Here is a 25,327-nt window from a genome sequence, read left to right as displayed (position 1 = left end):
TCATAGAAGTGTGTTTGTGGGTGATTGATTTTTTTTTTTTTTGTGAACTGTGTTTGCTTGGTGAGTATGTGTGAATGATGTCTGAATGCATACCCTGTGAGTTTTCTTTCACACGTAGACCTGCTGTGACACTGCTAATTGTGTGTGCTTACAAGCCTGTTGTTTCTTTTAATTATTTCTTGGATGTATAGCATGTGTCAATGTATGTCACTGCATGTGCACAGGTGCCTGTTTTTAAAATGTGTCCATATAATCATTCAACAGCTTTTTTGCGTGTGTGTTTGTGATGCTGTTAACTGTACGTGTTCCTGCGGCCTACCGCTGAACAAACTAATTAAGGAACAAACACTGCTTCAAACCAACCAGAAAATTACCTCCCAACTCTAACAGGACGACCCAAGGACAGACAAGCAGGTTCTCTATCACATCCAGTCAGAGCACACAGCCTCATAAAGGCTTGGTTGGTTTATCGAACGACTAGCATGTGTCATTTTCAACACCCCACTGAGTGTAGCTTCAGAGTTGGTGTTTGTGAGTTTGTGCAAGCTTGTGTCGACACACAGTAGGTTAATATGCTTCTATGGATTTGTAAAGAAACACAGGGTTCACACAAGGCGCTTGAAGTGCTTGAATTTTGAGAGGTAAAAAATCAAGTGCTAGACCCTTTTATTTAACAAAGTGCTTAAAAAGTCCTTGAATTTCAAATGAACACCACAACACTGTTTCATATTTTGACCAAAGTTTTGTTCTTTAAGAGATTCTTATTAAGTTGCTCAGAACCAGAAATCACTAAGTTTTCTTTGATTGAATTCTGATGTGTTACTGTCTCTCGCCACTTCATTCTTTTTTTCCCTTAATCATGTCTTGCCTGTCACTGTAGATATTGTTATTTTGACTTCACTCCATTTGTAACCTTCGGCAAACTAGTGGTCTTATGTTGGCATGTCTACACTTAATGTTACTTTGCTTAATGACCTAGCTTTTCACCGGGATTTGTTTGCCTTTCTCTTAAGCAATGTGCTGATGTCATGGCTCCGCCAAACAATTCAACTAAAGTTCCAGCTGACATTGTTTCCTTATGCTGTTTTCAGATAGTTCTTTTTTGAAAGAATATTTCCCTTCTTCATAATTTGTACTCCTTTTTGTAAAGAGGTGACAGTTCTGATTTTAGGCGAGAGTGGCGGGGTCTCTCTCTTTTCCATGCACTCTGTGCAGACAAAGAGTAGGTGTGGTTTGGAGGATAGTGCAGTTTAGTTGTAGCGAGTTTCTGTTGTTATGTGACCCTCTCATACTTAAACTTTCTCTGGATTCAAACTTTTTGAAGTGCAACAAAGCAATGCATTATTGCGGAATAAGCACGATAGCACTTGTGCCATTCAAATGTTTGGTGAAGTTTGTGAAGTAACCCTTCACTGAGAGGAGAGTCATTGATCACACCTTTCAGTTGTGTCAGATAAAAATGTTTAATTGAAAATGAGTCATTTGCTTTGAGTGAAGTCCTTGATAATGGTAATAAAGGGTTTCAAATGTAATTGAAAGTCCTTACATTTAAATTTGCAACCTCTGTAAAAGCTCTGCTGTGAGCACAAACCAAATAGTTGTGCACTTTTAAACCACTAGTGAACCAAAGCTAGCTTCAGTGCCCAAGTAGGCGATAGCCATTGTATCTATTACATCATCCTGTGGTATCTAATATAAGCATGGCCGGCACCTGGATTTTTCCTCTACCAGTGTTCAGGTGGAGCTGCGCTGTTACATGGGGATGCTAAGAAAATAGAATTTCATGACCCCAGAGTAATTTTATCAGAGTTCTCTTTTTTTTCAATACAGGCAGATATGGCATACATATAGAATATATGAATATGAATAGAATATTTAACAAAATACCTACAACCTCATAAAATGCTTTAAGGATCTTAACAGGGGTTACACAGTTCTGTGACGTAGCTATATTCCCCTATCCCCGGTGTTGCGCCATGCCTGAGTGTTAGATGCACGTAGTCCGAAGCCCACTTTTATTTTCTTTTGACTATTCTCCTGATTAAGATGGAATGAAATTCTTACCAGCAAGTAGTTAGAAGTTGTTGACTTTCAATAGATTTTGAGAGTAAATTGCTGGTGAGTGTCTCTATCAGTCAATACTAGCTAATCCTGTGGTATTTCACAGCCAATAGCTTCCAATTAAGTACTTCTGTCGAGGGAGATGTCGCTGACAGTATCAATAACATCTTTCCGACCTTCTGCTCCTCTTTCTGTTCTTGTCTACACATGAGACTTCTCTCTTCTCCTCTTTTCTCTTTCTGTCACCACACTCTAAACATTGTAGTAGTGCCACTTTTAATCGTTTTTGCTACACTGCTACTTTGATCCACGTGTGCTATATTTTGCTGTTGATTTCTTTTGAGACTCTGTGGCTAAACATAAAGCTAATGGCTTAATTATAAAGGTAATTGTCTCTCTGTTGTGACTCCACAGTACATGATTGTTTATGCTAATACTAACACACATTCTACAGTTGCTAGTAATAACACTGACAGTGTGTTTTTTCTCTGTTCACAGTGAAGACCTGTGGCAGTAATCTTCAAGGGCCGTCAGGAACCTTTACATCCCCTAACTTCCCAATTCAGTATGAGAGCAATGCACAGTGTGTGTGGATAATCACTGCTTCAAACCCCAATAAGGTAAATCTCCTCATCTCTCGCTCTTTGTCTCTCTGTCCATCAAACAAACATTCAAATTGAAATTGTTGTTGTTGATTCACACATGTTGCTATTAATCACTTTGGAACTAAATGGAATTTGACTCAGATTATATGTGCGTGTCTTTATAAACTTGTGTCGTACCCATGGCAACACATGTAGATGTTATTCACTAAAGTAGTATGTGTATATGCAGAATACTGTACAGTTGAACTCTGCCTCTACAACATGTGTGCATGTGTGCATGTAGCCTTTGATCTCATTACTCCTCACATACCTATCAAAGCCAATCAAAGAGAAGATTAGGGGGGATGGTGAAATAAATCCCACTTAACTTTAAACCTGCAGGTGAATGATGGGGTGAAGTGGGGCTCATGCAATATTAAATGATCTGTAAAAAACAGACAGAGCCATAGTAAAGCAGCAAACAACTGTTTGCTCTGTACAGATTTAGTGGCGTAATGGTGTTCTGAGCAAAGAATGAAGTCACCTGTGCTACCATTGTTTGTGGGTTTTAATCCTAGCATCTCTGTCCTATGTAAGGAATGCCAGCGTGAGGTAATTTTCCACTGATTACCGACTACACTGAACATTTTACTAGAAAAATATTTTTTGACAATATCTGTAAAACACTGTAGGAAGTTCCTGCTGATGCAAAACCAACATTTTCTGGTGCTGTAGCTTTACATTAAAAGCATGAAACTTGTGGAACAAAAGTTGACTTTTATTCAGAGGTTGTCACAGCAAATGCAGTGTGTTTGTCAGATAGCGCTACAACTGTTGTTTACAAAAATGCATCTATAACACCAAATAACAATGTTTTACGGCATTTGTTGATAGCGAATCAGTATGGAATATTGAAGGGAGCAATAGAACAAGAAGTAGCAGCCACAGCGTTGATGAAAAGCTACAGGTGAAAGGCTGCTCAACTCCATCCCCTACTTTAAGAACTGTGTGTAGACAACCTCTGGTCATCAACATGCTCTGAATGTCGTACGCGTACCCTTTGTTAACACACTCACCAGTGAAGTAAAAGTTAAAGTAGGACTGTTCCCAACTCAGAATTGTGCTAGTCGATTTCAGGCTCAGCAGGATGTTCAGTTTGACAGTGGCATTCACATTATACAGTACATAAGATAACGGCGCTAACAGCGGGTCGCATATGTGCAACATTTTTGCCTACACTAGATATCAATAAAAGACAGACTGTACCTGTTAACTTGTTGTAAGCTGTAAATTCACCACTTCTTCACCTTATTCGCCTCTCTCCCTCCGTGCTGCTACCTGCCTTTCTGCAGCTGCAAAGACAAGTCTCTGACTTTCAAGGGATAGCCCTCATTAAAAGCCAACCCCATAGTCACTCTTGTTTGATGTTTCAGATTGCAAATTTGCGTTTTTTTAGCGCTGTTTTTTTTTTTTTGTCTTTTTTTTTCTGCTGTTTATGTTCAGGCACCTGGTCACTGCTGTTTTTTAAAGCCTCAACCTCACCTAAGCAATGTTGGGGGACGCGCCCATAAACTTCTCCAACAGTGAAAAAGTGAAAACAAGTAGAAAATAAAAGAAATACAGGCAGAGTCTGCAGAAAAATACACCACCACACAGTTCTAGTTGGTCAGAAGTGATTATTGAGAGGGATTACTTCTGTACAAACCTATATATTGGTTTTTCGGAGAATCCTGCATAGTTTATTTTAAGATAAGCATCAGCAGCAGTGGCAGAGAAAGAGTGGGGAGTGCTTATAATCTTAAAGTCTGCCTCACTGTAGAATGTGTGCCTCATATACAGTATGCTGCAGTAAATACATTATACCATGTATGAGTGTAGCAACATATCTGAAGTTATTTCCAGTCATTATGGGCATCATTGGCAAGTTTAGTTAAACAGCATTTTTACATAATTTAAATGTGTTTATAATAATTCATGTAGGAGGTAGTCTGAATTATATGCTAGTCAGAGCATATCGGTGTCTAATTCTGTGTGATTGGTTAATCCTGCAAAGGGGCCGGCAATAGGCTGGAGGTTAGATGGATAGCTGTGATTGGTCGCTTTATGCCTCGGGGGAAATCCGATTGGTATTCAGGAGACACATCCTGATTCCACTCAGGGTCACTGTGGTGACCGCTCTGTCGTCAATGGCAACACCTGCGTCAGCACCATAGGGACGCACATACACATATGTGCACACTTTCACACGCACACACAGATACACTTCAACATACATGCATGCTGAAATACACACAGTTGTACCCACACAAATACACACACACACTGTGCCTCTTTGCTCCTGCTCAAAACCTTTGTCTCTCGCTCCCCCGAACTCTCACACACAGCTCTCCCTGTCACAGCCCAAGGCCTCTGGTTTATGGCCTAGAGCAATACATTCTCTGTTGAAGGCTACACTGTGTATGTGACTGTCTAAGGCTATAGTACTAATGCCCTATTGTGCCCTGTGGGGTGTTCGTGTGTGTGATGTGTGCCAGAAGTTGAAAATTAATGTTTATGTATTATGTATGATAATGGATATTGCCAAACCGGTGACCTGAATGAAGACCAGATCAACTGAAGCTATATCAAGTCGTTTTTATAGCCTCTTATCTTTACCCCATCATATGCTGTGATGCTCCATTTTATTTCATATACATGTCATACACCATACTGCACTACATATGTCATGCATCATATTGAATCATATGCATGTCTGTATCACACTACATTATATATACAATATGTCATGCACCAAGTACAACACTACATCAAACTTGAGGTCCTCACGGGTCTATAAATTTGCACAGCACCTGACCTGAAGAGGATGTGCATGTATTTTGAAATAACACAGACCCAGTGCCCCAGAGACTAAGACACATACCACATATATCAACACGTCCCTGGATCCAGTCTGGCTGGCCATTTCTCTCCTACGGCCTAGACACACCACATCAAAGAACTAGTGGCAAAGAAGGCCGACCATTTCCTCACCTCACATCGCCAGTGTCATGGTCAAAAAGTTGCAGCTGACCAAACTGCAAGGACTACCAACAAATTTCACTCACGTTCTGTGTCTGCGTGAGAGGAAATAACTCCCAACACAACCCAATGTTGAGCGAACAAAGGATATATGTAGAGAACAATAGCAAAAAATTTAACAAACTGTTTCTGCTAAAGAGATCAATGGCTAAAATACAATCTTACTTAAAATAACACATTTGTTATGATCACACGCCTCCTTGACTTGAGTCGTTTGTTTGCTTTCCTCACTTCTGTTTCTCATCTTTTGAACTAAGCTGAACGGCCAGTCAGAGTGATTCCTCTTATTGACAGGCTCCGACAGGGTTTGATGAGTCCAACACTGATTCAGTATGGCGAATCAGCTGAAGAAAGCTGACAAGGGTTGGACTGGTGCAGTCTGGGACACACCACAAAAACTTGGGCTTGGTGTGTCAGGGCTCCTACAACATTACCTCTCCCCCACTCAACCACGAGCAATCAAAACCCAAAATGACTTAAAACTATTCTTAGTCTAGATAAACTCCAGCTGACCTAAAAGCAACTTGAAATGGTGTTCACATTCATCAGTTAGACACTCATAGAAATTGCATAAGACAGAGGAATGGAAACTTTTTAATATACTAAGCCCATTTACAGAGCCAGATGAAGTTCCAAAGCAAGAGAAAGGGATGAGCATGACAGAGAGTGACAAATCATTTAGTACAACTCCAAATCATTTCCCATCTTCATTCATTTTTCATCCATCTTGGCAAGTTGTTTTATTCATACGGGACACCTGTGAAGAGGCACATGAGAGAGCATTCATATTAATAATATCATAAAGAAACTCAAACCCCAATATGTAAATCTAGATCTCACTCATGGATTCGGATCTTGGGCACTGTCAGACTTGTCTTAATGCTGTCAGATAACTGTCTTTTCTTTCCAGCGGGTTTAAAGAAAGATGCTTTAAAGTTGGTGAAGCCAATGGCATTAATCAATCAATCTGAAGATGTACTTTTTGAAAAAGAATACATTTTTAAAGTTTTTAAATGCATCAGCGAGATGTATTATGATTTAAAGGAGCATGCCAAGTGCTGGGAGAGCTATACTTATTAATATTGTAGATCTCAGTTCACATTTATTTAATGAAAAAGGGGGATCAAATGTTATAGATGCTTTTAAAATATTGGAAAATAAATCACATAAATGACTTAACCATAAATCACAATGTTGACTTCGTCATAATTTCAGGGTTGCAAAAAAGCATTTTAGTTTCCAGACATTTGTCACTTTTAGTTTACAATTTTGCTCACAGTTAGTGTAGAGGATATTTTGCCAGTTCAGTCTGGTTTCAGGTTAAAATGAAACTATTTTTGTGTCAATTAAAAGTTTAAAAGGCTAAATAAACTAGTGACCAAGGCCCTGACAGGGTTAGGGTAGGGTTAGGGTTAGAGGGTTATTTAGGATTTGATATTCTGCCATGGTTCAAGTAAGTAGCTGTAACAGAAAATTTCAGGTTCAGAGATGTATAATGGAGTCAAAGATGATGGCAAACAGACAGTCAGGAATTGGCAGGTAAACAACAGGTAGCAGGCGAGAGTGGGAGCACTGATGATCTGGCATACTGGCAGTAAAAAGCTGTCCTCAATTAGGAAGCTGATGAGGGAACGAGGGGCAGTTTAGTAGGCAGGTGAGTGGTCGGTGGATCTCTGGAGGAAAGAAGGCAGCGCGATACATAAACAAACACTGGGACTCAGAAGGGAGAGAGAGTTCAAGGCTGAATTGGGGGAAGCACCACGACACATTTAGAGTAGAAGAATAGTCCCAACTGAGCCTGCCTCTCCCACTAGCAGAACAAGGCTTTTTTTTATTGCTTGTACACGTCTCTCCCTATTTCATCCTTTACTCCCTTTCTTTCATTCCCCTCGTCTCATCCTTCTTTTTTCCCACTTTTTTACACTGCCCATCCCTCCTCCTCCGTCACTCCCAGAGGCTCTGTCCTCAGAATTACCCAGATTCTTCATTAAAGAGCTTGCCTGAAACCATCAAATTACTATGGAGTAAGAGAGAATAAGAAGAGGGAGGAGGAGGGCACTTATATCACTCTCTCCATTGCACCCATTCCCACACATATTCTACATTTCTCACTGCCTCCTTCTTGTACTCTGGAGGTAGAGAGACAGGGTTTTAAAGCACACCCTCTACTCGAGGGGTGTAACAGTACACAGCAGCCTTTGGTTAATACCCTTGTTTAGGAGTTTTGGTTCACTGAAAGTTTGGTACAATGGGAAAAAAAATGCATAAAGACATTTCTTTTCATTTATTTTGAACAGACAGTAGTGCAAAAGTCAAAGAAAGGCACAATCCCCTTGCCGAGGACTGAGAGCGTTTTGCCCACTGGCAACTTTGGTAAAGTGTTTTCATTATAAAAATAAGCAACATTTCAAACAGTTGTGTATTTCACTGCATGGCCACTGAACAAACGCCCAAAAGGCAACAGGTCACAACAAATATTAAAATGGCAAAGAATCTGTTATGCTATTAAATTTAAAGTATAGAATAAATAGAATGATAAAACATAAAATGCTTGCATTATATTTAATATTACATACATATTATTCTTTATTACTGGGAGAAGTGTTGCAGTTAATTCCTCTTGACTCAGAGGAATTGACTCCTCTTAATCTTGACTCAGGTACCCCACAAGTGACCTGCAATAAAAGGTGTTTCATGGATGGTATTTTTGTCTTATTTGATTTCTGGATTTGGTTCTTCAAAATGCAACATGAAGGCCTAATTGCAGGTGTTGGATAATAATGTATCAAAATAAAATGAACAATTTAATATTTAAATTGAGTGATCAGCACATCTTGGTGATGCCACCAAATGTGCATTGGCTTGTTGGATGTGTTGCTATTCACATACAAAACAACGGTAGAGCCACAAGCGGGTTTTTCAGCCTCATGGCACTCGTCATAGTGTGATTGACACGATTGCCAATCTGCTTGTTGTGTTGACCTCTATATATTGCTAATGGTTCTGCATTACGTGCATTAAACGACGTACCATATATTCTGGGTGCACCAAACCGTAAATGTTCGGCATGATTACACAAACTGTTACAGCCCTACTCCCTTTCCTCCGTCTCTTTCTTTCTTTGTCAGCCCCATTCTATCCCTCTCTGTCTGCCCACCTCTTTGCTCCCTCTCTCTCAGGTTAAGTGTTAATGGGGTTCTATAGCTCTCTGATGTTATTGCTTCATTTAGTTTTGGTAGAATGAGCCTTTAGAGCCAATTCATTCTCTCCTGTTCTCATTTAACCTTGGGGACAGCATGACGGGATGGTCATTACTGTACTTCTCTCCTCTCCTCTTTTCTCTCCCATCTTCTCTCAGAAAACAGGTCTCACTGTACTATTGTGTTTTCTTCATTTTCCCCATCATTTAGTTTATTATTTTGCTCTTCCCATGTTCACATCTTCTTTGATGTCAATGAGTCAAAGCACTTTCTTAATATCATCTTTTTATGATGCATAAGAGAATATGACATTTCTTGCAACTTCATGTCTCCTGTACGTGTCAGCTTGTGTTTAGTTGACTGAACACTGCTGTATTAATGAACATGCAAACGTGGGATCATGCTCTGTTATATAAAATGGCAGCATTAAGTAGGAACTCACTTTGCGTCACTTCATACGCATTTGCATGCACAGTGTAATGCATAACCCATGGATATAAGAAGACCACTGCAGTGCTGCCATGCTGCATATTTAGTTCTACCACTATGACAGACACCAGGGACAAGTAATGCAGAGGCGTTCAGTAGGAAGGGAAAGGAACTCTGTTGGGTGCTTTCTTTGTACTAATTTGACGACGACGACAGCAACGATCTTTCTTTTTTTCTTTTTTTTGTGTCTTTCTTTTAAAAGTGTGTGTGTGTCCCTTTGTATCATTGAGTGTCCCCTCTCTTAATTAAGAGGTTTTGTGCAGGCAGAGCTCTCAATGCACTCTTTTTTTTCCTCAGTAGCAGTTTTTACTCGTGATGTGACTGACTGATCTGTCAAGTTATTCAGAGCTGATCTGATCACTTCAGATTAATGGATAAGAGGAGCAGCTGCTGCAAGTGAATGCAAACTTTTAGACCCAGCAGAATAAACGTTTAAATTTCACTTTAAATGCACTTCGTGTTCAGCTGCAGTATGCTCCGTGCTCCAAGAGGTACAATGCATAACTGAACAGATTTCAGCAGTGATCTGAATGAACATTTCAGCTCTAAACATAGAAAAAACTTGTGGCAGCAGACGTTTTAATTGTGACAGGCTGCCACAAATACCTGAACGCGAGGGGGAAACCCTGGATTTAGTAATGCCCCATCTGCGTTACAGAAATCACATCCCATGAAGCCATGAGGCAAAAATCACAGGACTGTCCTGGCTTCCTTTCTGTTCTGTTAGTCATTAAAAATGCGTACCCCTATGTCTTCTTGACAAGACAAACAGCACTTTCTCAGGACTCAGGTTAAAATATGCTATGCTAAAGTGCCTCGTGATTCAAATTAATTTTTCAGTACAGCAGTTGCATAGCAACAATAGAAGGCATGCATTGCCTTTCCTACAGGTTCCTTTTCAGAGTTGGTATCTAAAAAGGAGGCACCTGGTGGATTCAGCTGGATGAAACAGAAGTAAGGGGAAAAACACTAAGTTGATACGGGCCCTAGCCATCAGTCTTCATAAGCTAAAGCCCGGCTCTTCTTACAGTGATGCAATTTATTCTGTCTAGGCAGAAGCATGTTCAAAGGGTAGCGGGTGGCAGAGGGTTTACTGTAACACTGTCACGGACAATCTATTATTCCCCGGCCCTGTCTGCACCCTCTTTGCATGACTGGCTGCGTCGCTCGCCCGGTGTTTCAGATATTCCTACAGTAACTGTATCTTCAAGGTATCCCTAGATCTTATCATGGTATGGGTAGGGAGGAGCCTCCCTCACCTCATTGTCTCCACGACAACCAAAGGAAGTGCTTTATCAAGCAGAAATCCAATTCTGTCGCCTCATTGGCTGGAAGCCATAGATGGATGGAAAGAAGGAATGCAGCAGCCAATTAGAAGGAGAGAGACGGAGAGGGTGACAGCAAGAGAGGGGGAAAGATAGAGAGAGGATGGAATGAGAGAGAGAGAAAGATGGATGTTTTTATGAACACCAACCTATTAGAGGAGAGGAGAAATATGTAGAGTGCTCAGTTTCATCTATCGCGCACATACACACACACACACACACACACAACATTGAAAGAGATACAGAAAGCACACATAAACACTAACCCACATACTGTCAGTAATGAGGTTCCTATCTAAGTTGACTTCAGTACAGCATTCACATTTGCAGTCACACAAACACACACACACACACACACACACACACACACACACACACACACACGGGCACAGTGTAATGTAGTTACATCCCAGCTGTGTTTAATGCTGTGTGAACAGTGCTGATGTGGCATTAGGGTGTTCTGTAAAGGACGTATACAAGGAGATAGATGGGCCAGTTTTTATCATCAGAACACATGGGCCCTGCTCTGTCTTTTGCACCCTGCATGGACAGACAGGTCTGGTCTTCTTCTTGCCCCAGTCACAAAGAGGACTGGATGGTCTCTGTTTCATATCTTACTAACGGAGACACAAACAGCCATGTTGTTAAACGGTTTCCATCATGTGCCCCTCACTCAGTTAGTGATTTTCTTTTCAGTAATTCAACAGTGAGGAGATTTTCCTGAGGGGTTGATAACACCATTGTTACGGAGTACACTGGAATTTTTACAAGAATAGATATTCCTCAGTGATGCTCAATACCTATAAAGTGTTTATTGTAATGATACTTTGGGCAAAATAGAACAGAAACAGTTGTGGCTGTGTCAGTGCCTCCTTTACTTATTTATAAACTTGCTTAAGTGTTTTCTTTCAGGCTGTGGCAGCAGCACCCTCTTCTTCTTCATCTTCCTCTTCTCTTACGGGGTGTACTCACTGTCCCCAGGATTTCAGTTTTGCATTTGTGTTTGTACCACTGGTAGTTCAACCAGTCGGCGTCCTTTTAAGAGCTACTGGTAGCGATAAGTGTGGTTTAGGCTTTGGTTTAGGTGTGTGTGGTGTCTGTGGGTCATTGATGTGATCGGTTGAAGGTACCCCTTGATAGATGATTCTTCAAATCACCTGCCAAATATTTTTTGAAATAGTTTCTATTGAAGGCTTCTCAGATGGTTCTGTGCTTTGTAAAATGCCATCTGGCGCGTCAGGTTACCAGAGGATTATCACTTCTTCCTCTATCATCCATTTAGTCTCCTCGACTTATGGGTCACAGTCACTAACCAGCATCAAAAAAAGCAGTTTATCTTTTCAGACACACAGATGAATGGCAGCTGTAGTATCACAGCATCTACTCACCGCTATGACTTAATACCAGCCTTTAGGAACATTTACTGACTGTAAAGTTCTATTGGAAGTTATTTTTCAAGAAATGTAAGGCTTGTGTAAAAACTACACTTAACTTACTTTATTTTCAAATTCTAATTTTTTATGAGCCTGATAGATAAAAGTCAATATAAAATCTGACTACTACATTTACTTTTCATCATGTATGCTTAAAATCTAACTATTCTAGTGTGCTGCTTATTGAAACAAGAATGTGCAACATGATATTTTTACTATAATATTCATTATGATTAACCCCTTAAATGCAGGATCTCCTCTTGCCTTTGAATAACATATGTAAAACTATTCTCTACATATGCTGGTGTATTATTTACGGCCAGACTTGCTGTTGTTTGAAAGCCTGCTTTCGGCTTGTAGGAATATTTTGATAAGTTTGAAAATGGTGGCTATGTAATCACAGAAATAGACACATTAATCTCCACAAAGCTGCGTCTGTCTGTATAAGTGATTGTGTTTCTGTGTGAGAATGTGTGCTTGTGACAATGTGTGCTTGATTGCCAGTGTGTGTGTGTGTCGTCGTGCCTGTGCGTGTTTGCCAGAGAGAGTTTAGCAGGTTTGTAGGTGATGCTTTAATCCAATCTGCCTTACATGCCGATAAGACTGAGTCAGCAGTGTGAGAAATGGGCAGATCACTGCTTCTCCTTTGTGTCAGGTGATAGTGGTGATGGTGCTATCCAGCTTACATGATTTTGTTTTGGAATGGCTACTTCTGTTGTTTTATCTCATGTAGGAGTTTAAGGGTAAACGGGAGTCACAGTTTGGAGCATGTTCAGTGCAACAGAAGAAAACCCATATGCAAAAATATGTGTTTCTTTTAATTTTTTGAACAAGCAGTAAGACAAGTGTCAAAGACAAAACCATTTTGCTTGTGACTGAAAGTATTTTGCCCACTGGCAATTTTTTTTTTTACAATATATGTATTACACTATATGAACACTGAACAAACACCAAAAGTAACAAGGGGCTTTAAAACTAAAAGGCATATCTTATGCTATGAGATTTATTAATAATAATAATAATATACAAAGCTTTTGCATTACGGGGAGGGCTTCAGTTAGTTTCTTTCTTCTTTGTTTCATTGCCAATATAAATGCCATTTGCTGAAGTCATTGTTTTATCCAGTTCTGCTTTTGCTTCTCGAGTCTGCTTAAAAGCAGTGGAAAAAAGTGGGTTTAGCTCAGGTTGATCCTCATCCCAATGATTGGCACATCTGGGTGATGCTGCTGAATGTGTTATAGCATGTTTGATGTGTTCAGCTCACATGCCCTACAACGATGGAGCAACGCTGACACACTGTCCTCTTCACAACTTTCTCTCCATTGCTGTTGTAGCTGACCAGGAACTAACAGGCAGATCTTACATCTCCAGTGTTTCATTTACTCTTGCCATAGTATGACTGACTGGCACGCAAATCAGCTTGTTGTCCTAACCTCAGCATATGGCACTAATGGGGAAGAGCTGAACATTTCCAGACAGAGTTCAGCCTTGTGAATTTGGCATGGTATTATGTGCATCAATCCACATACCATGCATTCTTCATGCAGCTGCTTGTACTGCACCAAGACCCTCCTGCTGTGATGATTTGGCACAAATACGGAAACTGTAATCTGACTCACAGGATGTAAACTATGCATTTAAGTCTGCCATTTACGGACAAATTCAGACAGAATTCTCCTCCTCTTCAGCTCTCACCTGCCACTATAAGGTAACAGCACTGTTGCTGCATTTTGGGCTTTGCCCAGCCCAAACATAATTGTGATTTGTTAAAAATAATACAAACAACCCAGAGTTTTCTTTTTTCCTTTGTGTGGAATTATGATGGATTCAGCCAGACTTCTCACCTTTCACACAAAGTGTCGAGATTGGAGAGACCACACACAGTTTTACTGCCCTATTATCATGTAGACATAGAAATTAACCCCATAAACAAAAGCAAATCATACGACACTGCCAACAGATAAGGAGTTACACAGCAGGTGTGTGGAAAGGCATCGTGTGTTCAGTATTTATTTGTTCCTCCTATCTTCATAGACTTGATGGTCATAGTGAGGATAAGCTGTTTATACTTAAACATGCGTTCTAATGGTATCATGGCCCCAGGTGTCCAGGTTGGAGATATTGAGAGGAGAAAAAATAACTATATTTATGATGCCTGACTCAAACAGAATGTTGAAATACAGACGACATAAAGTGATGCTCAAAAATAAGCAGATATTGATATGCATGTAAATATGCTCACTGTTAATACTCCAGCAAGGAGGAGACTCAGACCTGTGTGATGTTTTGGATGTTTTTGAAGTTGACCAGCAGAATATTAAATCTGGAAATCTGTAAATTCCTCACAAGGAAAGAGGAAGAAGAGGAAGGATGGGCAGAGTGAGGGTTTCAGTCTCCCCCGGAGGGTCAAGTCAGAATTCTAGTTTGAAATATTCCGCACATTGCTAGCATCAAAGATGTGCTCATTATTACCACCCCATTCCTCTTTGTTGCCTCCGCCTCTTCCTTCCATCTTCTTCTTTCTCTCTATCTCCTCTCCCTGTTTCTGTCCATCTCTCCTTTTCTCTCTCCACCTCCTCAACCCCCTCTCCTTTTCTCTCTTCTTCTCTGCCAAATGTGTTTCTCTCTGGTCTTAGATGAAACAGAAAGTGTTGGTTTAATAATTCCCGATCAGAGTTTTGAGCTGTGTGCTGATTCACCCAGCTTCAAATGTAGCGCAGGAGGTGTTTCTCGTCTCTTCTCAGTTCCTCTTGTAACACAGGATGAAATCACATCACATTGTGCGATGCATTAATGAATTCCAATGCTTCACCTCTGGTCAAGTAGTGAGAGGTGAAGTGTGCCTTTGATATGGTCATAGGTGAAAGTCTTAATATAAAGAACATCTGTGAAACATATGCTTGTTATGACTGAGGTCAGTGGAGGACAACATAATTTCAAATATACATTTTTTTTTCCATCGTTCATGTAATTTGTAATTTATAGGTGTTTTTTCTCCGCCCTTTTTAATGGAATTTGATTTAAATATAAATATAACAAGTCATACTCAGCAACAAATGCATAGAAGATGCTGAGGATAACACAATAAAGTAAATAACTAAATAAAATTCCCCAATTCCCCAATTCAGGGAGGCAACAATATTAATACATGTCAAACGTGACTAAGTAGTAACCATTATTATAGAACTATTGTGCAGTAAATAAAGGCATATATTTGCCTATTTTCTATAGCAAATCAGTTTTGGAAATATAGATGTTCATGTGCTTTTCTATTGATTTATCATCTATTATTTTCAAAACTTTTCATATGACTCCCAAAATGGAAACTCACCGATAACTTTCCTCTTCCAATTTGCTCCTTTTCTTATACAAAGGAATGACCCTGGCAAGTTTCAAATCCTTAGGGACTCCGCCAGACTCACTGGCGAGATTACAAACATAAGTGAGTTATGGTGCAATGTGTTCAGCAGCATCTCTCAGAAATCTGGCAGGCATTTTAACTAGACCAGTGGCTTTAGAACTTGGATCTTTTCACAGCTTTAACACCTTGCCCTGAGGATCATTAACAAGTCTGCCACCACACCCAAAAGTATTTAAACACAAATTTTCCACCATACGTCCCTGGATATCCTGGCAGCCTGTTGTTACTAGTTGTGTGGTTACAGATATGAAGAAAATATAGAATTTAAACCTTGGTCGAGGAAGCTCATCATTAGTGTTTCGATGGATATTGGCCTTAATGTTGAGCGTATTGATTCACCCAATTAGTGTTAGAGAGCACTAATGTTTCTTTGGGGTTATTTTTGTGGTCTGTTTTTTTTTTTTTTTTTTTTTGGATTTCATCAAGAAGAAATTCCTTTTTGCTTTCTCTGATCATAATTTGTACCACATTTCTCAGTTTCTTGTAATTAACAAGGTTAGCTTGATCTTTGGACTGCCTAAAAATTACAACTGCTTTGTTTCTCTTAGCATCTTAAATACTTCCATCCATCTGTGGCTCGGATCTCTTTTTCACTCAAATAATTTTAATGGGAGCAACCTTCTCCGCCACCTTTAAGAGCACACATTTAAAGTGTTTCCATGCTTTATTCACACCAGTACGTAGCACTGAAAAACAGTTTGGTGAATTCCAGGGCTCAGTAATACCATCTCGTCTGTGGTTCTTAACTGACCTAATTTAAAATGTACTGCGATCCTTGAAGGAGACCCTCAGGTTTTTTTTCTTGTGCAATAAATTAATGAGGGATCACTCATGTTTTTTTTAGTTCATTTTCAAAGGCATCATTTCTGTAAATCTACATTCCATAGCAGCAGTGCATATACCTCAGCCTATAGTAAGTATACTTCAGAATGTCAAGAAAATGAGCCACCCTACACTGACATCATTGGTGAAGTGTCATAGCTGAAGTGCATGGGGCACATGTCACATTGGCAGAGCAGGGTTTTTAACGTGCTACACAGCTGTACAATGTGTGGCTGCTCTGAGCTTTACTGTGTGTGTAGAATATTACCAAGTGACAATGCAGTTTGTTATGGAGGGTTTTGGAAGTATATGCCCTATTAACTGGTACTGAAATAATCAACTGTATGGTTTTCACAACAGGATGCATTGATTTGATTAAATTAGTTTAATGTGAAATGTAAAAACACCCACACAGTTGCTGTGCATTGCATTGCATTGCCCTTGGTACAATGAGGTATCCATTTGAATTATTTTTAAATGAATTGTACTTGTTTTTTACACAGTTCTTTGTAGTTTTTACCTGTTGAAGGGCCACAAAGCTGCACGTAGAAAAGATAAAAGGTGCCAGTCGTGTAAAAATAGAGAGAAGCAGTGTGGTGCCTGTGCAAACAAGCATGACTTCGGTGGCTTCCATGGTCAGTGTTAGCAGCTCATAATGAGCTGATTAAAATGGTTGACTCTGCTGCAGACAGGCCACAGCTGATGTTTTGTGACGTGCTTGTTTCCCATGTCTTTTGGCTGTGAGGGTCATTATCAGGAAAGACAGATATTCTAAGAAAGTTGAAATATTTTTCCTAACATCAAAATATTTTGGGGGAAAAGCTATTCTATTTGGGGAATAAAGTTATTTCAGTTTGACTGAGTTTGGACTGACATGTATGCATCTGTGTTTTTGTGTGTGAACTTCAGGTAATCCAGATCAACTTTGAAGAGTTTGACCTGGAGATAGCCTACGATACTCTGACAATAGGAGATGGAGGAGAGGTTGGAGATCCTACCACCATCCTACAAGTGTAAGTATTACACTATCCTTTTATATCCTACCGTTTTTTTACTGTGATTTTTTTTTTCTAATTCAAATCAAGAATCCTAGGATAGGGTGTATCAAATGAAAGCAAACTAAAACCCTTAGACAAAAACTTGACTTTGCTACATTATTCCTTTGTGAATCAAATATGGGAAATCCTGCACTGTATCATATCTTCAACAATGTTTACATGAATAGTAAACTAGCTACTTGTAAAAAAAAATGATGAGAACACGTTTTCAGAGGCAAACAAGTATCCCTGAAGTTTTTTAATTATTTTTCTTTACTTTATTAAAAAAAGCCTCTCAAAGCCCTCCAAATTAAAAGGGATACAAGAACAGAAAACACACTGAAAGCGTCTTACTTTCTTTAAAATCATTCATATGAAATTCAGTAGTCTCAGAGGGATAATGATGAGATGCATATATAGCAGGGTGTGGTGTCATGGCGAGCAGATTATGTCTACAAAACAACTTCAGTAATGTTGTGAGGTGATCTCTTTAAAGATGAATGTAATAACTCTCAGAAAATGTGCTGCCTTAACTGCATTTTTTTTAAATTTCTTTTAGTGATTTCCAAAAGCAGATTGTGCCACATGATGTGTTTCTATAATGACCAGCTGCTTTCATGAACAGCAGCGCTATCGTCAATGTATCAGTCGCTTCACACGGTTAACATGTTCTGCATAAAGTCCAAACGAATAGAGCAAAAACTTCAACCAGATCTTCATCTTATACTTTTTTCATTTTCATTCCGCTTGTTTATGTAAGCCGTCAGCTGCCAGCTAGCTCCAAATCCTCCATCTTCTTTGTTGCAATTAGTCAGATCATAAAACAGCAGTATGCATTATGTGTGCTCCACTTAAAAAGATGAACTGTTCCTGAGTTTTGAAAATGCTCTGCAGTGCCCAAAAGGATAACAGATGCGGAGCCTTTACAAAGTGGATGATTTCAATTCACTTTGGAGTCAGTCACTGTTAACTTTCATGCCTAAAAGGCGTTGGCAGCCTTAAAAAAAAAAAAAAAAGAAGAAAAGAAAAGAAACGCTAGATAGTATAAATGTACTCTGAGCAATTTGCTTTCCTGAGGCAGCATTCTGCAAAACTAAAGCAAACCGAATCAAAGCATTCATCCCCAACGCAGTATGCTCCAGCAATTTGTTCACACTCAGAGCAGCACTTGAGAATGTGATTATGTCCATGATTGCAGTGATGAAAATGATACTTTTTAAAATGGTAATTACAATGACAATGATTTAATATTAGTACATTTTGTCCCACAGCCTATCAGGTAGCTTTGTTCCGGACCTGATAGTCAGTATGACCCACCAGATGTGGCTTCACCTGCAGTCAGATGAGAGTGTTGGATCTATAGGATTCAAGATCAACTATAAGGGTAAGAAGTGACCGTGTGTTTGTGTGGGTGAGAGAAAAAATAAGTGAATTCTATGTGTGTGTGTGTGTGTGTGTGAAGGGGCTGAGAAATGATTTCCTAACTTTATATAAGTGCATGTAAGTTTTTAGGTAAACTTTCTCTTTAGAATCAATGTCTTTAAAGGCCAAGCAACCGCCTCCATGTGTTGTGCCTCCATCATGTATACACTGTTTTTCAGCCACCCCTTTTACAGTCATTGTGTATGGGAGAAAAATGCTTTTTGGTCCTGTGTGTGTCTTGTGGGGAACAAGTTACAATACCTCATGCAACCACTATGCCAAAACCGCTTCACATCCCAGCTCTGTTCCTAGAGGGTTGGGTGCGACCGACCTCTGAGGCTGAGAAATGAAGCCAATGTGGAAGTGCAAAAAACTGCAGTTCTTGTAATGGCCACTTGAGGCTGGCTCCAAAACAGAGTAAATCCTCATAGACACCCACGTTAAAATACCCAACTTGGGGCGCCTGGTGGCTCAATGGGTAGAGTGGCTCCCCATATATAGAGGTTGTATCCTCGCCACAGGGGCCACAGATTCAATTATGACCTTTGCTGCACTTCACCCATAAAAGGCAAATAAAAGCCCCCCCCAAAAAAGAAATGCCCAACTTTATAGCAGAAAAACACGCTTAAAGCGTTGCACATTTTTTTTTGTCTGTATAGCTTATTTTAACATTCATACCATTTTTTAAATAAATTCACCCCATATATTAAAATTAGGGACTGCTAGAGTGACAGGCTGTCTGCTGATGATGTCCTCAGTTTCTCAGTCAGACCCATTGCTCCAATGTATTGACCAGATATAGTCACTTCTGGCACCAAAAAAACAACATGGCAACAGCCAAAATGCCGAGGCACAAACCAATGGGTGGCATCATGGTAGCTACATTTATTATTTATACAGTCTGTGGGTGTGTCCAGTTGTTTATGCTATGATATGTTTGCTGATGTTAGAAAGAAAAGAGAGATAGTTAAGTCAAATGTCAAACTGGAATTACTAAATCAACTTACATATACTTAGAACTATTGCCTAATTTTGTGACTGCTATGGTAGATTTAGGACATCACAGTCAAACATGTCAGTAGTTTTATCACTAAGTTAAAGACATCTTTGTTGTTCTCTGCTTGTGGTAATCTTCCATCCTCAGTCAGTCAGCTCAAAGTCTTTAAAGCAAGTGACGCAAGAAAATTTTGTGATGTATATTAGGTTAGATTTCTGTGAAGGAATTTTCCTCAGGATCTACTGTATTTTCACCTCTTTCTTCAGGGAAAAGGTGTTTTTTGTTACAACTGTAATTAAGACCAAACTTGTAGAGTTTGCTATGTGAATCTATTTATTCACGTTGAAAAGATAAATCCTCTTCAGACAAAAACTACCATATTTTTAAAACTATTGAGCATATATCAGGGCATGTTTTTCAGCTTCAGCTGTTCATGTTCTGCTGTATTTGTTGGGTTTTAAAATAAATGTTTGTCTTGCAACAACTGACCTTTATCTTAACATCAATTAAAAACAGTTTTTCTCTGTTCTGTTGATCCAGCTCCCTCCATGCTAAAAATATTAACCTTTACAAAGTTCTCTCTTTGATAGATGTAGTGTGAAGTTGATTACAGTCCATGAAACGTGGAGAGGTGAGCTTTGCTGCAGGAATGAACTTATCGCATCTCATTTGGGTGTCATCATCTTTGGATTTATTGTCATAATGAGGTCACAGTGCTGAGCGTGGTAGTGCAGTGAAGGGGACAACGGAACGTTGTTTTGATATATCTTTGCCCTTTACTCTCCTTGAGTTTCAATTTGAATTTAAAACAATACAGTGACTAAAATTGTGATCAAAGGAACAGCAAGTCCAAATAAATTCAAGTTTTTTTATTATTATTATTTCAGTGTATTTTTACATTTTGCAGCATTTGATGTACACTTAAAGGTCAACTCCATCTGGCTTTTTCAAAGGGAAACAGTTAGCAAAAAGCCCTGATGTAGGTTAAAGTGCTGATAATAATAAAAATAATAATGATAATTATGATAATTATAACTGAAAGAGACAGTTCAAATTGAAGTGAGGTTGTTTGATGTACTAATAAAAAGTATTACCTACAGTAGATGACACATGACACTTTTAATTTGGAGAAGCAGATGGGAGTAATAATACCAGCACAGAAGCACATGTACTTTTGTAGACTGGGGGGGCAGCTAAACATATTTAAGCCACCTAAGAAAAGACCCACAAAAGAAAAAAAAAAATCACTTTTATTGCCCTCAGACAGCCCTTTCCGACTGAGCACTGAAACTGTTACATTACTCTCTATAAATCCACCATACCCCAGTGAAAAAAAACTGAATTTTACCTCACAGGACACAGGAGTTGGTTGTCTACTGCTGCCTTGATCGGTTAGTTTGTGTGTGTGTTACTGTGTGACTTTTCGACCTGAACTTGAGTGCTTAGCATCCCTGCCATTTATGATTTTAGAGAAATAAAGCTAATTTGGAACATCGATGATGCACAGTTCTCAAGGCTTAAAGTCACAGAGAGGCCCTTTTGGCGGGCAAGGGGATTCATTCATAGCAACTTCGCTATGCAGAAATCTACACTTCTGCATAGCAGTAAAACATTTTCAGGAGGGCTTAGGAAAACAGCATTTTGATGCTTAAATATACATATTTCAACCAAAATTTAAATGTTGGGATTTTAATACATAAGAAACCATTACTGTTGTTACTCTAAAAAACAGTAAAACCACCCTTTAAATTCTCAAGCATACAAAGTTATTCCAATAAAAAAGAATTACATGCCACAAGTCCATCTTTAAATATGTCCAGGATGTTTAACCAATGTGAAATTATGAAGTTCATTGGCTAAGGGGCTCACAAAGTGATGTGCATATCCTCATTCATTTCTCCCACAGAGGTCACAAGAATTATTATTATTAATATTGAAAACATCCTTTTAAATGCATCCATGCTTATAATGATATTTTATATATCATATATATTAATATAATGATAATGATTATAATGATATTTAGAAAACTTTCACCTGGATGTTTATTATCCTTAAATTTGACTTTTCCCTCTCAAACCTAAATACCCTGAAAAGTTCCATCAATACTCAGTTTGCAAGATAAATGTGTTTTTCTCTGAGTGCTGGCTCCATCACCCACAAGATTTACTCTAAAGTGGACGCCTGTGGTATTAGTGGGTGGCTGTGTGAGATGTGTGTGCGTGTGTGTGTGTGTGTGTGTGTGTGTGTGTGTGTGTGCGTGCGTGCGTGCGTGCGTGCGTGCGTGCGTGCGTGCGTGCGTGCGTGCGTGCGTGCGTGCGTGCGTGCGTGCGTGCGTGTGTGTGTATTCCTAAAAACACATCCCATAGACCTTGGCTATGAAATAACAACATATATCAGTAACTTTAGCCTTGCTGCAGACACTGCAGTCACCTGTGTGTGTGTGTGTGTGTGTGTGTGTGTGTGTGTGTGTGTGTGTGTGTGTGTGTGTGTGTGCACTCGCGCATATATAATAACAGGGAACATACTCATCGTTACACAGTCACCAACAGGGAACGGCAAAACTAACAGGGGACATTTTTTAAGTCCCCACTTGGACATGCTCTAAATCATCATAAAATCATGTGTTATGGCCTCTGGTGAAATTTTTCAGATTTTGCCAAGAGGGGACCAAAGTGTGTGTGAGTGTTTATATCCATATTCAGAGCTCTCCCTCCTGGTTGGAGCTGGTATTTGAACGACCCATTCACACACGTCGCTTTTAACACTCCTCTCCCCAGCAGCCTTTCAGACTGCAGATGGGCCGTTAAACAGGCTTTAGTAATGTTAATGTGGGTGACATGAAGGCCACAGAATGTAATGTATCAAATATGATACAAATAGCATGATAGGGTTAATAAAGACACCAGTCTCCTGAAAAGTGATTTGTTATTAGTCTTTGCATTAAAATTCAAGGCTTGGCTTTAGGTGATTTCATAAGTTTTAAGCTCTATACTGTATTAAAATAAAGGGCTACCCAGAAGGCAGGAGAGAAATCAGTATTTTAGAGCCTTAAAAAAAGCAAGAAAACTATAATCCAAGCAGAATAAACCTTTACATAAAATGATCAGCAGTAAGATTTTTTCTTTTTAGGTTTAATTATGTAAAATGATGTAACATCAGACCTTGACTAGACCTTTAAAGTTGTTCAGTCCCTGACGATACTGACCTGACCAGTTTTCACGAGCACTGAATGTCAATCAGTTTTTCAATATACTTCAATATACACTCTCAGTCTGTACGCATAGAAATGTAATTTGTTTGTGGTGCACATTATAGAAAACATGTCCAAACATAGGATAATGCAACATGAGTCCACTGTTGGCTGGTACATAATGACAATTAGTTCCCTCTTGGATAGCATGGAGTGACGTTCACACTCCACCATGTAAAGAATAAATAAAATGAGATAGATAAGACTTACACAAAAAGAATCTCACCTAAATAATTCAAAAAATTATTCCTCAACTATGATTACAATGACTGTGATTATTATAATTATAACTAATATTTTATAACAAACTATAAAGGCTCAGTTTTAGTGGATGGCTTAACCATCTAGCTTGACACTGTTTTACAATACGGCTTCCCCAGAGGGCAAGGAAATATTTTTAAATCTAAAGAAAGGAGAAATAAACAATAACAACAATAATAATAATAATAATAATAATAATAATAAGGGTAGGAAGAAAATGTGGAGAGAAAATACCAGCAAGATCTTTACTAATTTTAATGAATTGCTTAAATTAGTTTATTATCAGAATTTAACTTAACCTTGAGATTAGCTCAATCCTCCAAAACTCCCTTTGAGTTTTTAGATGCACTAGAAGCACTAGATTTCTGTCAATCTTACAATGTACATATGTTTTTTTTTCTCTATAATCACAGGAATGCATTTTATTTGCTGATCTACTCTACAGGCAAAAGAGGTCCACACTTGTGTAGTATAAAGCAACAGGGGTCCACAGTTGGCTGGTACATAATGACACAAGTTACTTGTAAATATATCTAAACTAAATCATGTAATTTTTTTTTTGCTTCTAAAAGGATCTGTAAGTATGTATTTTTGTAACTGAATATAAAGGCTCAGCCGTTGTGGATGTCTTTACCATTTTATAGCTTGACACTGTGTTAAAAAGGGAGCTACCCCAGTCCATTCTCATTGTTAACTTTTCAAATACATTCCCTCTGTCAGTGCTTTTGGCATACCTGCATCAATCTGGATCATGGCAGGATGATGTGAGATGAGAACATAGCCGGACAGAGCCAGCGGCATTGTTATTATACGTCAGTAGACAGCCAGACAGCACGAGGCACATCTGCATACATCTTGCGTGGCTAGCATCACTTGAGAATATGGATGGACGTACTCAAAACTTCCATTTAACAGTTTTTACAAGCAAAAAAAATGCCATGCAAGTTTTAGGTTTTATTTTTGAGGATTTAAAGTTTTTTTTTTTTTCTATTGGGAAAAGAATATTAAAACAAAAATGTTTTTTTTTTTTAAAAAAAGGAATAAAGTTTCATCATCATTGAATGATGCCTTTTCAGAGCCAATATTTGCATAAAATGAAGCAAATAATTTAAAAATAGCTTTGCTGGTCCAAAGTCTTCTTTGTAAAACATCAGAGCCACTCAGAAATACTTAGAGGGCAACTGAGGAACTGAGTGGATTAGTTGTGGGCAGACATACAGTGAAAATCAGATTTTAACCGGTTTTAAATAGTTAAGAATTCTGTATAGTTGCAGTGATTTGACAAAATTGCAGGGTCTCCCAGAATTCACAGGAATCAGCTGAATTTGGCATTTATTGTTATGGTTGAAATCCAATGTATGTGTGCCCATCTATAGGAATCCATTTTATTTGTCGCTCCACATTACAGAAAAGAGGTCCACACTTGAGTTGTATAAAGTGACATGAGTCCACTGTTGGCTGGTATATAATGACACAAGTTCCATCTTAGATATATAGTATAGAGTGACATTCCCATTTCAACATGGATAAATGACAAAGAATAGGAAAAAAAGAAGTTAGATGCATTATTGTTCAAAGAAAATAATCTTACAAAAATGTAATAATAAAATTATTTTTTTTTTTAGGAAATTGGAGATAGAAATATCATTTTAGTTTTTTCGTACATTGCTTTTTGAATCGTGCACCTGAATAAGTTTTTGAGTTGCTGTTTAAGAGTGTGCTCCTTTTTACCTTGTGTTGAAAACACATTGACAACCCATCATGATATAAATGACTAGAGCAATCTTTAATGGTATTTATAATATGGGAGGTTTTGTGAGCAATCAGTTTGTCTCAGTTACAGGGATAAGTCAGTTAGAGGAATGATTAACCTCTGAAACCCTCTGTTCAACTGCTGAGATGAACTATTTCAAATTCTATAGGTTTTTGGCTGTACTTTTGGCT

The 25,327-nt window shown here is 38.8% G+C and overlaps 1 protein-coding gene across 1 annotated transcript in view; it reads left to right on the top strand.

Annotated features, from left to right (window-relative positions):
• LOC121957465 (CUB and sushi domain-containing protein 3-like) overlaps positions 1-25,327 on the top strand; it is a 446,534-nt gene that overhangs the window by 278,930 nt on the left and 142,277 nt on the right. The window contains exons 10-12 of the mRNA XM_042506041.1: positions 2,560-2,681; positions 17,323-17,426; positions 18,722-18,834. Of these exons, the coding sequence (XP_042361975.1) occupies positions 2,560-2,681; positions 17,323-17,426; positions 18,722-18,834 (339 nt within the window). The remainder of the gene's footprint in view (positions 1-2,559; positions 2,682-17,322; positions 17,427-18,721; positions 18,835-25,327) is intronic.

Source organism: Plectropomus leopardus, chromosome 18 (genome assembly GCF_008729295.1).
Source record: "Plectropomus leopardus isolate mb chromosome 18, YSFRI_Pleo_2.0, whole genome shotgun sequence".
In the NCBI taxonomy this organism is placed as follows: Eukaryota; Metazoa; Chordata; class Actinopteri; order Perciformes; family Serranidae; genus Plectropomus; species Plectropomus leopardus.
Note: the sequence above shows the minus strand (reverse complement) of the source record. Positions and strands in the feature narration are given on the sequence as shown.